Here is a 14,200-nt window from a genome sequence, read left to right as displayed (position 1 = left end):
CAAACAATAAAACTCTATCTTCATACCGGATGCTTTCATCAACATTGGGCTGTACGTTTCTGTTGGGGGAGGAGGAGAACAGAGTTTGCTGCCACATGGGCCAGAGCTGCGTTAGTCACGCTTACATGCAGCACACAGCTGTCCATTCAGATTTGCTGGAAGCCCAAACCTGTGGCACCAGGTGTTTGTAGCACCAATTTTGAGACTGAAATGCTCCTCATACACCAATCCATCCAGGTTCTTGTTAGCCTCACTGTCGGGATACAGGGAACTCCTACTTTATCCTCCCAAATGAGTAAAAGCTCTCCCTTTACAGTAACTCTGCAAGATTAGTGCCATTTTAATATGCCTCGGATGCAGGTACTGAAAGTAAAATCCTATAATATATATTATTTCCAGAATGGCTTGTGACTAACCCAATCTATTGATATGACAAATATTATTTTCAATATAAAACCAGTCTTTTGTAGCTTTGGCTGTAAAACGTTTTACTCGGGATCAAGTCTGAAACTATTTTAAAAATGTTTATCACCAACATAAGTTGAATGGAAGAGTAAACACTACGATGATGTTAAAAAGACTGCTTGTTCTTTTGGGAACTAGGTTAAAGCCTAAATCATCTTCTATAGATTTCAGGCATTCCATAGAGCCACAGCAGATTTTGCACATGGTTTTAATGTTATTAAACAAAATCTTTTATCTTTTCACAGGTGGTTGTCCCAAGTATACTGCATGGTATTTATGAAAAAAGTACTTGTGAAAAATGTTTCTGGCAAGTAAATAACTGCTTTAAAAGACTCTTTACAGTTGGACGGAAACCATTCTTCCACAGCTCTGCTACACATACTGAAAGGGCGTTGCAGTTGAATACGCTACCTTGTTTATATTAATATGTAGTTTGTGGACCAGTGTGACTACTTGGAAAGAGTCACTAGAATTAACTAAGAAAAGCAAGCTTACTGTTAGTAGGATTTTTGATACTCATGGAGTCAACAACATCAATGGAAAATACTGAGGAGTCTGCAAAGACTGGAAACTGCCATTCCAGAAGTACACGTAGTAATTTTAAAGACTGTGGACAGTAACAGAATAGTGATTTAAGATGTTAAGCAAAATCCAAAGATATTTTAAATAGTTATGAAAACTGATCATCAAAACTTGAAAGAGGATAAGGACACAGCAGAAAACTGCCCTACAGGGATCTCGCTGCAGGACAGTAAATCCTCTTTCCTATCATTCCTGTAACCTTGAGGCAAGCAAACGTTTGGGCCTACAGAGGCAAAAAGCTGCAATCCAATGAACAATTTGATATTAAATTAATTCAGATTGGTCTGCCTTCTCAGTGATACCAGAAGGTGTCAGCCAAGAGCTGCTACCAAATATTCCAAACACAATGAATAAACTGACCTCACTCCCACCTTGCTCTGTCATTTAAGTCCAAATGACAGCAAAACATAAAGAACTCAGTGGTAAAAGCAACAACTAAGGTGTTGCACATTTGTAATGATTTCTGTTTCAGTAAGATTGATTTTGTATTTTTTTCATAAAATCCTAACAATGTCAAAAGGCTTTATTATTCCGCCATGAAAGTCTATACAAATGCCAGTCCTTCTAGTAGAAGTGGACAGGTCTTTTACTCTTCATTCAGTTAAAAAGAGTGTGATTTCCTCCATTTTTCCATTCCAATATTTTAACACTCTTAATGGTTTTGTTTCTTTGAGGTAATCCTGACTTTATTCCTCCCATATCTCATTATTACCTTTTTGGTCACCTACCCTGTTTGCCACACTTCTGCAAGTGCTCAGGTAACCTACAGAAAGTGACTGGTTAAAGCCTATTTATTCTCCACTAACAATGTTTCAAATGTCAAACAGGGAGGATATAAAAGCTGACCCTGGGTCCGGGGCAGGAAGGCAGATTAAATAGACATATCAAACACTCCTCCCCTGTCCTGAGGGAAAGATCTTCTCAGGCCATTGCACTGCACCTTCTGCAAGGTGACCCCTCAGAACTGCAGGCATGGTTATTGCCTGGAAGCGCCTGAAGCATTTTCACTCCTACTAAAATTACAGTAAAACTTCAGGGTAACACTCGCCTTTATTGTTGATTCCCACACACTTTCCTGCCAGCAGGGAACAGAGCAGTACATCGTTCAGAAATGCTCGTCTCTTTCTGAAAGCAAACATCAGCTTGCAGGTAACCTTCCCCAGACCTACTTCCAGAGGCACCAGTTGCAGTGCAAAGCAAAGCAGCAGTTGGGCATTGCCATTGCCCTCATGGCACTGACAGAAGTTCAAGCAGACACAGTTTCTCCAGGAACTACCGCCACTTTCATATCTCTGGAACCTGAATGTTGTTCTGTCTGTCCCTGTCTTCGCATTTAACTCATTACCCCACAAAAAAGCTCTGGAAGTGCAGTAAACCACAATGCGACCCACGCAGGCTCAATTGTTCCCAAGACACCACAATCCCGATTTCCCAGCTTAGCGGGCTGCCTCTACAAGAAAAGATTTATGCAAAAATATTTAAATTTAGACTGCTTGAAATACAAGTCCAAATGATGGATTTCAGTAAGACCTTAATTATTACATTATTTTACACGCTATGACAATCTCATTTCTCAGTTTCTATACAAAGCTTGACAGCATGCAGCAGGATTATTACACATGCAAATATTATGTAAATGAGGTGCTAGAACAAATCCAATCTGTGGCTTTGGGATAACATTTTGCCCTTCTATTTCAAGAAATTGAGAGAACAGAGAACAGAACAATACTGCAAACTACAAATATTTTGTGTGCAGAGTATTAAGAATTTACTCTTCCCTATGCCACCAAGTACTCAACGTCCTTAATCCCCACTGAGTGCAGAGGATCTTGGTACCACACAGAATCAGGCTCATCCAGTTCTCATTATTTTGGAGTACCATACAAACATGAGCTAATGCTTACAACTTCATTCTATTTACAAGTTAAGTTAAAACAATAACATGGTTCTTGACCTTTCCTGAAAGAGATTATCCCAGCCCTTGATAAACTGACAGCTGCCCAAGACTTAACCCCATTCTCCATATAAACTAGTGATGTAAAGATAGAGATTTTATTATGCTTTTGTTTGTTCAGTAAGAGAAACTCTTCTAAATTATATCAATACACTAAGCAGGCAGCTCTAGTGCCTTTGTAAGCAGCAGCGACAATGTACTAAATGTTTCAGTCCAACCAGATTATCAGAGAACTCACTATCTCACCTTGTTCAAGTGGCTTTGCAAAACAAACAATAAAGACTGCGACTTCAAAACGTTGCAGCATCCACACATAAAACATTGAGGGGAAAAAAAAGTCTGAACCAACCAAGCAAAAAAGCTTCTTCAGTTAAAAAAAAAAACAAAAATATTTTGAGTAGATTAAACTCCTAAGCTTCCTGGGAGTGTGTTCAGTGTGGGGAATGTAATGGAGTTATAAGCATGAAGAGCAGAGTGAAGGTGCATCTAATCAGGAGGCAGCTGAAAACCAACCCTGTCACATGAAATAAGCAGGCCAGAGGAAGCTCTTGGAAAAGGAAGAATGAAGCCTAATGAGAAATCCATGGCATGCCAGAAACTCTGGATCAGGAGTGAAAGACAGACATTGACCGTAGGCATTTTTAAAAATGCGATGTAAATTATAAAATTTTACCCAAGATGTGAACAAAGGTTTCAGTCTGTCTCATACAGCTGGAATAAAGTCAAAGAAATGGTGATAGGAGCTGATAGGAGCATGGTAGCAGACAAGAGCTTTCATAAATTTAAACAATAAAAGACACAACAGAAATGGGACATGAAAAAATCAGTACCACATCTATTTAGCCTCTCTTCCCGATAAGAACTTGCACACAGCACTCGTGCACATTAGGTAGGCATAGGAAACTTCTTTCCCACCAGGAGAGTCTGAAGAGCAGGTTGGAGAATGCGGGCCCCAAGATCTGCTTCAGGTCTCTCCTTGTCTAAGGAGCTCTCTCTTTCACAGTTGCCCCATGCTGGTGTGGCCTGAGTTTAAGTATACCAGGAAACTTAATTGCAAAATTTCTTCTCCACTCTTGTCACTTACCCCATGGCCATGCTGACAAAGACAAGGTTTTTCTCCTTTCTCCAAGCTGTATCTCAGATACAGCACCTAGTGCTAAAAAGCAAGTGTAACAGTTTCCAGCAGGACCAGCTGAGCAAGAAAACAAATCGCAGACATTAATTACGCTCTGAACAGAATTTACGTAGGCAGAATCAAGCACAAACTTAAATCACTGTGCAGTCTTGCCTCGCACAGAAGGATGAAGCTCAGAGCTTGACTCCACAAAAAATGGAAGACATGGAAATAGTCCGGAGGTGTTTAACAGGTCTTAAGCTTCAGTAGTAAACTCTAGACAGAAGCACAAGGGCTCCTGCTCATCCATGCTTCACAAATACATTTGCAACAGGTAAAGTTCCTGCTGTTCCAACAAGAAGTGCTAACAATTTCACAGCAGCCCACAAATGTTTTTAGAAGCCTCTAACAAAATATAACTGAATGCCAATTCCTCAGCAACCCATGTAACAAAATCTTCTACAGTTACAAGCAAATTTTAGACTTAACAACCACAGACACTGTGCAGCATTATGTAGTAGCTGCAGGATGCTGTCTCAGTAACAGAACGCACTGCCATGAATTTCAACGTACCAAAGTGCATCAACAAATAATTAAGAGAACAAAATGTCCATTATTTTTCCTAAATGACAGAAATCTGAACACTTAAAGGAAAATAAGGCAGGAATTTCTGCTACAAGAGCAGTACCAACTACTGCAGTAGAGATGAACATCAGGGTAACGAAGGAGGGTGGAGGCACTCGAAGCAGCCTTGTACAATTTGCCAGTGAATATCTGATGGGGGCAGAAGAGCTCCATAGTAGATGGCAGACATGTACCGCAGATAAAAATAGCCTACATCACAACAGCGGTAGGTGCCAGCAGATCAAATGATGACAAAAGATATGAATAAAAGAATTATACTGCTTGACTACAATTATAGAATCATAGAATAGTTTGGGTTGGAAGGGACCTTAAAGATCATCCAGTTCCAACCCTTCCGCCATGGGCAGACACCTCCCACGAGGATCATGCAATTCCTATGTTATGCAGTTTTCATCATTACTAAATCACAACTTTTCCATGGTACGTATTTCTTTGTCCTTGTAGCTTGTATAGCCTGTATGTTCACAACAGATGGATCATCACAGCTCAGTGATCTTTTTCTAATTATAGCTGGATTTGTGAAATTCTTAAAGAACTTCAAAGGAAATACTCCGTGCTGAGGCAAGACCAGTCAGCATTTCTTCACTGCCAGCAGAAAATACCAAGGTGGCTTTGTTTTTTAAAAAAAACAAACTTAACACAAAATATAAGATCATGAGGAGCTGAAAGAGACAAATAGTCAAAGTCTTGAAAAAGTGAACATAAAGAAAAAAAAAGTATGAAAGTTTGCTGTATACACAATCCATACAGACTCAAGTAAAATTAAGGGTTCAGAGGAGTCTCAGCCCTGACCACTCAACGTTACCTGTCAAATACTTTAGGTACTTCTATTTCTTAAGCTCTATTAAATAATTTACTTGCAATAAGATTAAACAAATCAGGACAATTTAGGGTTAAAACAATGCTGTTGAGAAAACTCCAGACGTCTCATCCTTAAAGGCATGGTTTAAAGTTTCACACTTCATCTTTATATCATTTAAGGTTGCTCTAACAATTTCAGATTTTACCTGGTTCTTTACTGACTCCATCGTTTGAATTGTTCTAACTAATTTTGCAATACAAATTGCTAAACAGTTCATGAATTCAGTCAGAAATTCTGACAGTGTAGCAGGCTGAATGCTAAGCTGGCCTCTCAAATGCCAAACACACCGATGTCTTTTATAAGGTTGATTTAACAAATGGCTGCATCATGTCTTTCTCATTTCACTGAACCCTAAACCAAGAAGCTCTGCTAGTAAACGTACTAATGATTTAAAATTTACATGTAGTTGATTTCTAAATGCATTACATCTTTGTACTGTAAGGTTAGTAAAACCTGTCATACATTATTTAAAGCTGCATAATCATCTGCTTTTAACCTGCGAGTTGCCTACTATTAATTTGTAGCTTCAAGTGGAATCAGTACACTTTAAACCTAATACCTACAGACACATGCCATAGCTAAGACAGCATGTCTCGGATTGGAGTAACTGCAAGATACGATGTTGAGATGGCAACACACATGGTGCTGCTTTTCATAGAATATCAAACAGACAACATGCTGTCCTTTGTGCAAAAAAAACCCCAACAACCCAGCATTTGTATTTTCCAGTTTTTACTGTGTCTTTCCTATGCACGTTAAGTCAAGGGCAGCTCACATGGTTCTTATAGCTCCCAAAAATGATGCAGATTTCACAGTAATGCTGCAGAAGTCTTCATCTTTCTAGGGCTGTTTTGACCTAGACCGAGCTCTTTCAATTCTTGTGCCTCATTGTGAAACAAGTGAATTTTTACTGGCTCTCATGAAAGAAAATGGGATGCGTCACCTGACTTGGCAAAGTTTCCTAGGGAAAAACAGAATCTAACTCTCCAACCAAAACTCTTTTCCCTCTACTACAGACTACCTGCTAAAACACAAAGGGCAGTAACAGCTAATAGGCAAGCACAACACTATTTCTTTACCTGTGATTGAGACCAGCATCCCTGCCTAATTTTAGGTCTCATTCTCCATAGCAGTTGAGATCTAGGCGAGTTGTGAGCCGCCTCCTCAATGAATAATTTTCAAGGGACAAGTAGATACACCGTCACTTGTGAACCAAAAGCTTTCTCAAAGTTTTTTTGAGTTCTTGGCAAATATGGATTTACTGTTACCCAAAAATCAGTGTCCTGTGGAAGCATTCAGGTTTTGTCCAAAAATGTCTGAATACACCAAAATACCTAAACACATCAAGTGACCCTTTCTGCGGACTGAGATGAGGGCCAGATGTACTTTGCCAAAACTTCTCTGGGAGTTTAGGACATAACAGTCCCAACAGCTGAACCAGCAGATTTTTCCTTTCCTTATCCAAATCAGTGAAGAGTCAGCCAAGGTACTTCAATGGCCTTCAGCAGAAGGTAACGCTCGCTTAGCTGCCTTCACACAGCAGATGAAGAACTCCACTAGTGAATGAGTGGACTCCCTCGCTACCCAGATAAGGTAAAGACAAAGGTCCAAGGCTGGCAGCTGGGTTCAGCCAAGATCACTAGAGGTCCATAGTGATTAAGTAGGTACAACATTACTCTGTGAAGTCAGTCCATAGGTCCTGAGTTCGGATCAACAGAGACCGCAAGAGTCTCAAGCTTAAAAGCAGCTCCCAAAGGAAGAGTTGCAGGCTCTTGCTGGACCATACTTGATTTTTTTCACAACGGTTCTTACCAGCCAGCTGGCCCTGAATGCAGACAGCTAAAATTCTGCAAGCTGGAGAGTGCACTCGGGGCCCAGACACACACATACATATTCAGTACAACCAACTCACCTAGGAAGGTCATTTTGGCAGTGACCAACTCACTAGACTTTAGTTTTTAGTGCAAATCCATTCAAATTAAAAGTATTTCTTTATTTCCGCTTCTTTCTAGTCCTTCTTGGCCTTGCACAAAAACCTAATAAAACCACGTGCCAGTGATGTCTGTAAAATAATGGGAGAATATAGCGATTTAATTATTTTTTACTGCTAACCCTAGAGACACCACAAATAACTCCCGAGTGCAAACTGAATTCCAAATTCTTTCAAATGTCTTCCAGGCATTCATGGCCAGTCACCTGATACTAATTAGCTGAGATATTTTACTAATCTGTACTCAGCAAATGATCTCCCTTTCACTAGTTAGAAAGAACATGTTGAATACCTTGTTGACTATGTCAGTTCTGCTCAAAGCCTTTTGAGACAAAAGGCTTTCTGCAGCATTTTAGCGAATTATTTGAGTGCTTCCATTTTCTTATCAGAGAACCCAGGACAAAAACGGGATTTAGGGAAACTGGAAGGAAAGGAGGAAGAAATGTTTCATAGCAGTGAATTACTTCAGCTCAAAGATATGTAGAGCTTAGAGACCCTGGAAATAGATATCCACGGAAAACAAAACCGAAGAACAGCAAAACTCCACGTTGCCACTACATTCCAACAATCATGGCTTCTACTTTGACATTTTTCAAAGCACAGAATTGAGAAGTACTGTGCTTGACTATGCAGTCTCAATTGCTCTATGGTGCCACTATGGTTTCTCCAAGTCCCTCAGTCAGATTATTACAGCCAGTATATGAACCAATTTTCTCCCTTTCTTGCTTATTTTAATGTTTTGCACATCAGAGAAAGTCACTTCTTGGAATCCACAGCGCTTTGTTTCCACTTACCCTCTTTGTTACTAAGAGCATCTGTTTATACCAGCCATCCTTAGGCAGAACCAGATGTTCCTGCAGACACTAATCAACTTTCATCATGGCTGAAACTGGTTAGAGATACATTTACTATTTATGCACACACCCATCTTCCATGAAAATATAAGACCCTTCAGGCAGGACTGGGGTGAGGAAAGTCTATATTTGAGATTACTTAATCTCATAGTCTTTTAAATAAAAAAAAATAATTATGGCAAGCAGTAGGTCACCCAACTGCATCTTGAATTCAATGCTGCTAAACAAAAGGACATATTTATCTCGTAATTTTACACATGTAAATAAGTGCACAGCCAGAATCAGTACTGCCTCAGCCTGAGTACACACTCAATGAAGCATATCAAATCTCTGAAGCAAACTGTAGCTTACACAACTCAAGGCTTTTGCCTTTAGCTTACCTAAAGACGTCTGGGTAAGTTTGAGGACAAAGTTCCTGAGCTCACTTAAGCCTATGCACCGTCAAGAAAGTTCCTGTTTTGTTCTATATCAGGACAGAAAGTTTCATTTCATGGAAGCCAATAATCAGGCATAAACACTTAACTGAAACTACAATCATGCTAAAGAAACAACATTTTTCCTTTAGAAAACTTGACTGAACTAACAACAAACATGAGAGCTGCTTCAGTTAAGTTTTTAACTTGGTCTACTAATGTGCTCTCATGGTCTTTGTTCACCAAAGAAAACAAGCAAAGGTAATGTTGAAACTAACAGCAGTCAAAAGAATGAGTAAACTTTATATATACCTACAAAATACTTGGTAAGAAAATAAAAATGTCCTTTGCAAGAACATTGATATTACAGATTAAGTTTTAGAGTTGCCATGATACCTAAATTTGGTTTGTTATATGGTCCTCTGGCTTCATTACATGAACTATTAAGTAAAAATATCTGTAATAAAAAAATCCTTTTTCTGAGCAATCTGAAATCCTGCTGACCCTGTTTTTGCACAATTCAAAGGGCTTTCACAAATGCTACCCCAGTTTATAGCTACGCTCCTTGAAGTGACTGAACAGGTTGCTAAAAAGCAGTATCTCTTTACCTGAGTAGATGATATCAAGTCTTAAATCTTTCACCAATTATGCCATTCTCATTAAAGTAATACATTATTTACTTTGTGTCTCGACCAGTTGCTGTGTGCTGCCGAACCGCTCCTTCCCTCTGCCCGAGGGGGGTCTTGTTAGCTAGGAAGCATTATTTATGTACCACCTAAGCTACAGATGGGAAGAGGTTTATGAGTAAGGAAAGCACACACAGGGTAACTTTGGCAATGCCAGGACTCCAGTGAACACATGACAAGTCTTCCACCTTCACATTACAGGAATGAAATGCCTCTACAGATTGAAGTGACTCGTAAGCAAGATTTTATTTATTTTACTTTATAGAGAAGACTACATTATTTATCTCTGTGCAGCTATTTTTTATCAAGTTCTTACTTTTTGGCAGTGATCTAAAAGGGAATTAAGGAAGATATTAAAAAGTACACAGAACAAGAATGGAGAAGTAAATGCAACAAAACTCAGAGCTGTCTCAACAAATGTTGTGGCATTCCCAGAGTGTTCCTTTGGATTCTATCTATGAGTGCATAAGGAAGCAAGTCCCAATTAGAACAGAGGAACTGGAGGACTCAGGTTAATGACAGGTATTCCATTCCAAAGCAGCACGCGTGCTCTGGATCATGCAAGAGAGGGGAGCTATGCTGAACCACAATAACTTATTTCCAGTTTCCCTCAGCCCCACGACAAAGGGTTCTCCCAGCCTGCATGTATCTCTGTGGTTTCTGCAAGTGCCACTACAAAGTAAAACATGAACAGCTGATTGCCTCCCTCTTCCTCATACACATAGGGGAGATTGCAGCTGTCTCTTTCCTGCAATAAAAAATCATTTTAGTTATTAATGGTACAAAAATCTTTTCTTCCCACCCCTCAATGGATGCTCTTGCGCACACCCCACTCTGGAGACCATTGGTCTCAGCAAAGGTGGTGACATTTCATCAGGCTAGGTGACACAGCTGAGATAAAGAACACCTCACTTCTTTTCCCATATTACTTACCTAATATTCTCAGGCCTGTTCAATCTCCCTGCTCATACATAAAGTAAATGAACGAAGGTTTTAAACCAAGAAACCAGAGCTTGCTTCAGAAACTCAAGTTGTTGGATTTGGGTAAAACTCTGAAAACTACCAACTTTCCCCCAAAGTCTCCTGAAACAAAGATCATGAGTTCACTCAACAAAAAGAGTCAGTAAGCAAATTAACTTGAAGCTATTAAAACACCTCTTCTTTAGGCTTCTAAATAGCTCAACTGATGTGGCTCAGCCGAAAAGTTAACCCATCCTAGGGGAGTCTATGCTTTTCCTGACTACTTTATTACTATTTCTAGTCTTTTAACCATTGTCAAGAAACAAAACCCTCAGATTCAGATACAGCTCCAGGCAGACTCCTTCAATTGTTCTCTCAAGAGGAAACTCTACTCACTGCCTTAGAATTATATTGAAATTTATACTAATACTTTGTAATTACCATTTATAAATGCAAGATATGCTAATTTCTGGATGACTATCAGGGAAATACACTGAAAGTATATCATACCACTGAACATTCTGAAAAGATTTTTCACTTGGAAAAGTGAAAATAGGCTTCAAGGAGAGGAAAACAATATACAATAAGGGAACAATCTTGCTGCTGAGGCAAGGTAATGCAACCTCTGGATGACTGAGATCTTATTTGGCCCAAATCCATCATCATCTAGCCAACATCAAAGAAAATGTAGTATATGAGAACAAATTTTCATAATGAAAAAATCTACGTAAGCTTCAGGACTGTTCTATCTCAACAACATCAAACACTAGCAGGATCTTTATTCTGTTTGCTCTGATTAAGAGCACACAAACACCAGTTTCACAATGCTTCCTATCTTTATCAAAGGGTTTGTCCTCCAGTGAACAAGCCTGTAAAGAATTTTAAGACAATACAGGTCAAATCAGAAATGTAGTTTTTAAAAAAAGAGTGCTTCAACTAAATTTATCAAGAAAACAAAATAGTAAAACAAACACTACTTCTTGATATCATCAATAAGCCAATACACATAGCTTTGTGACAACATGTCACAGAACAGAGACTGTCATTTCAGTGAACAATTTTTCCACACAGGCCAGATAAACTAAAAAAAAGACAGCAGTGATCCCATATCAGCAATTAGCCAGGCTGATCTAAATCAGTCACCTTGGCATTGCAGTTCAGTCGCAATCTACAGCCAGTGTCCCAGAGCCTCCCAGCAGCCTAAAAGATCAACAGCACCATAGACTCAAACTGGAATTCCTCACTTTTATAAAATACATAATAAAACAAGAGGGGAAGAAAAAAGCCATGTATGTAAATGCAAGGTTTTGTTGCAGAAACTAGATCACAGCTGCCAAGGAGGACAACTTCAGCTGCTGTTCTTCCCACCCCTCCTTGTTTGACTGTGGTGTGCCATCCAACCAACCTAACATGTTTCAAAAGTAGCTCTCATTTCACTGATCAAATACATATAAAATAAGCCACCTGCCATGTGAGAAAATGACTAATGCTTGCATCTTTTGAGCTCTTTTCTTCACCACTGAAGAAACTTTCAAACACAGTAGCATTAGTGTTTGCTGAAAGAAACTTGCTTTATAAAACAAGATTCGGAAACATGTACGGAGATGATAAAGACCAAAGGTAAATCTGAGTAACTTACTACTGCTGCTGCTGTGGCCTCGTCTCCACCTACACAGATAGAAGAAGCAATCTCCATCACGGACAAGTTTGTGGGAGCATCTGTAGTAGATGACGATCTGGGCCGACCTGATTGAATATCTTGGGCAGACCTCCTGTTGATCTGTGGGCTTCCTTTTGGAGCATCTGCCTTGCCCCGCCTGCTGTGCAGGCTCGTCCCTCTCTTCATTTTAGGTGGCACTCTGATCTGCTGAAGCACCCGGTTCAGAGCTGTGGGGTGGGTGGAGACACCATCAATTTCAGCACAGACGCTTTGGCTTTCCAAATCCATGTCAGGCTCCAGATCAGCCTGAGCCTGCTGAACATCATGCGGAGAAACTGACGACCTCCTGCGCTGATGCTGGAAAAGGTGCTTCAAGCCTTGACCAATCACATTAATGTTCTCCAAAGCATTATGGGTTATTTTGGATAATTTTTGCTCTGATTCATGTTGTCTTTTGGTCTCTTGATCTTGGGATCTGCCTCCAGGATCAGGGTCATCACACAACTGTTCAGTGCCAGAGGGCTCCATTGATGACACCCAACAGGTTTATTTGACTATTCATACATAAATATGTCCCCTGTCTTTAAAAGGCTTGTGTTTTAAAAAAATGCCAAGATTGTCAACCAATTAGGTGTGCAATTGCTTCAAGAGTGACTACACATGCAGCTGTGCCACGGTGATCTCATGCTTATCTAATGTTAAACAAAAGAGTCATTATTATACATCCATGCAGCAAGTAGTGGGTTAAAAAATCCAATGCGCAAAACATGCCATTAACAAAACAAAATATATCAGTTTTCCAAGCATCTCTCCAGGTGGTATTAGTTGCATCTAGGCTGTATGCGGAAGCCAAAGCTTGCATGAGACAAGTCATTCATCGCCTAGGGAAGAAGCCCAGCACAAAGGGTACAGGAAAACAAGAAAGGTAAAAAAGCTGTTCAAAAGGGGGAGAAGCAAGGAGAGACCAGAGGGGTTTTGTTTATTATGAACAAGCCCATAACAATATCTAACAGAATATGAGGTTAAACTTCTGTAGAGCATGTTAGTCTCTTTGGCAGAATTAACTATGATCCTTGACAAAGATCTGACAATTTGTGCTTTAAATGTAATGTCTGCTCTGCCTACCTGGTTTTCCTGTAGGACGCCTAACTTCACAGTATTTAATATATGCAAGAAAACACAACATTTCCAAATCAGTTACGCATTTCCAAATCAATTATGCATTTCCAAATAGTAAGAAATGGCTTATTACTGCCAACATCTGCTGATGGCACTGGAAACTAGATGTGAAAATCTGTCTTCAGCAAGAACAGGCAAGTGAAATGGTTTCAATTGGCATAGCCTTGTCCATAGTTCTCAGAGAAAACAAAAATGCCTTTTTAAAAGTAGACTAAGGAACAAATCTGAAAGGGAGCAGCACTCTGTATGTGTAGCTCAGTCTCTAGCAGAGGAAACATGCAGTTCTTCTCCAAGAGATCTCAACTTTACCTATCAGCTGGGCTCAGGCAAGAGTTGGTTATACAACATTGCAGCTGAGCACTTATATAGCTACAAACTACTGGAGAAGTACAAGGGAATGAGGAAGGGAGGAAGGACACAGTATCTGAAGGAGTTTCACATCAGCACCATGAGATCACATGCTCAGAAGCTGATCACTGTTTTCTTGCAGGAGAAATCTTTGATTAGGCTTCTATAAATACAGAAACCAGATCACAGAGGTCTACCTCAATCTTGGCAGAATGCAGCTTGTGCTTTAAAGAAACATTTTATTTGAAATGCAACATATGTTTGGGATTTGAGAGCATTCATTTTTATCTTTAAAACAGCTGCAGAAACATAATGCATTGAGGTTACAATTAGAGCACTCTCAATTTTGTGCATCTGAAACCTGACAAAATGGGTTAAACAGATATTCCAAAATGCGTTCCAAATTGGTATCCAAAAATATCAGAAGAGCTGCCTCACACACTCTTTTTTTCAAATGTCGTTGCTATCAGCTGGAGGCAAGAAGAAAT

At 39.6% G+C, this 14,200-nt stretch overlaps 1 protein-coding gene across 3 annotated transcripts in view; it reads right to left on the bottom strand.

The window, feature by feature from the left end:
• TMCC1 (transmembrane and coiled-coil domain family 1) overlaps positions 1-14,200 on the bottom strand; it is a 109,738-nt gene that overhangs the window by 79,345 nt on the left and 16,193 nt on the right. The window contains exon 4 of one of the 3 annotated variants that reach the window (XM_054076337.1): positions 12,165-12,412. The exons of 1 other annotated variant lie outside the window; for it this stretch is intronic. In XM_054076337.1, the coding sequence (XP_053932312.1) occupies positions 12,165-12,371 (207 nt within the window). In that variant the 5' untranslated portion in view covers positions 12,372-12,412. Of the gene's footprint in view, positions 1-12,164; positions 13,067-14,200 lie in introns of those variants that run through there. One more of the 3 variants, XM_054076336.1, reaches the window with a different exon arrangement.

The sequence above is a fragment of the Cuculus canorus genome, chromosome 11 (genome assembly GCF_017976375.1).
Source record: "Cuculus canorus isolate bCucCan1 chromosome 11, bCucCan1.pri, whole genome shotgun sequence".
Taxonomy (NCBI): Eukaryota; Metazoa; Chordata; class Aves; order Cuculiformes; family Cuculidae; genus Cuculus; species Cuculus canorus.
The sequence above is the reverse complement of the archived record's forward strand: the minus strand, read 5'-3'. Positions and strand labels throughout refer to the sequence as shown.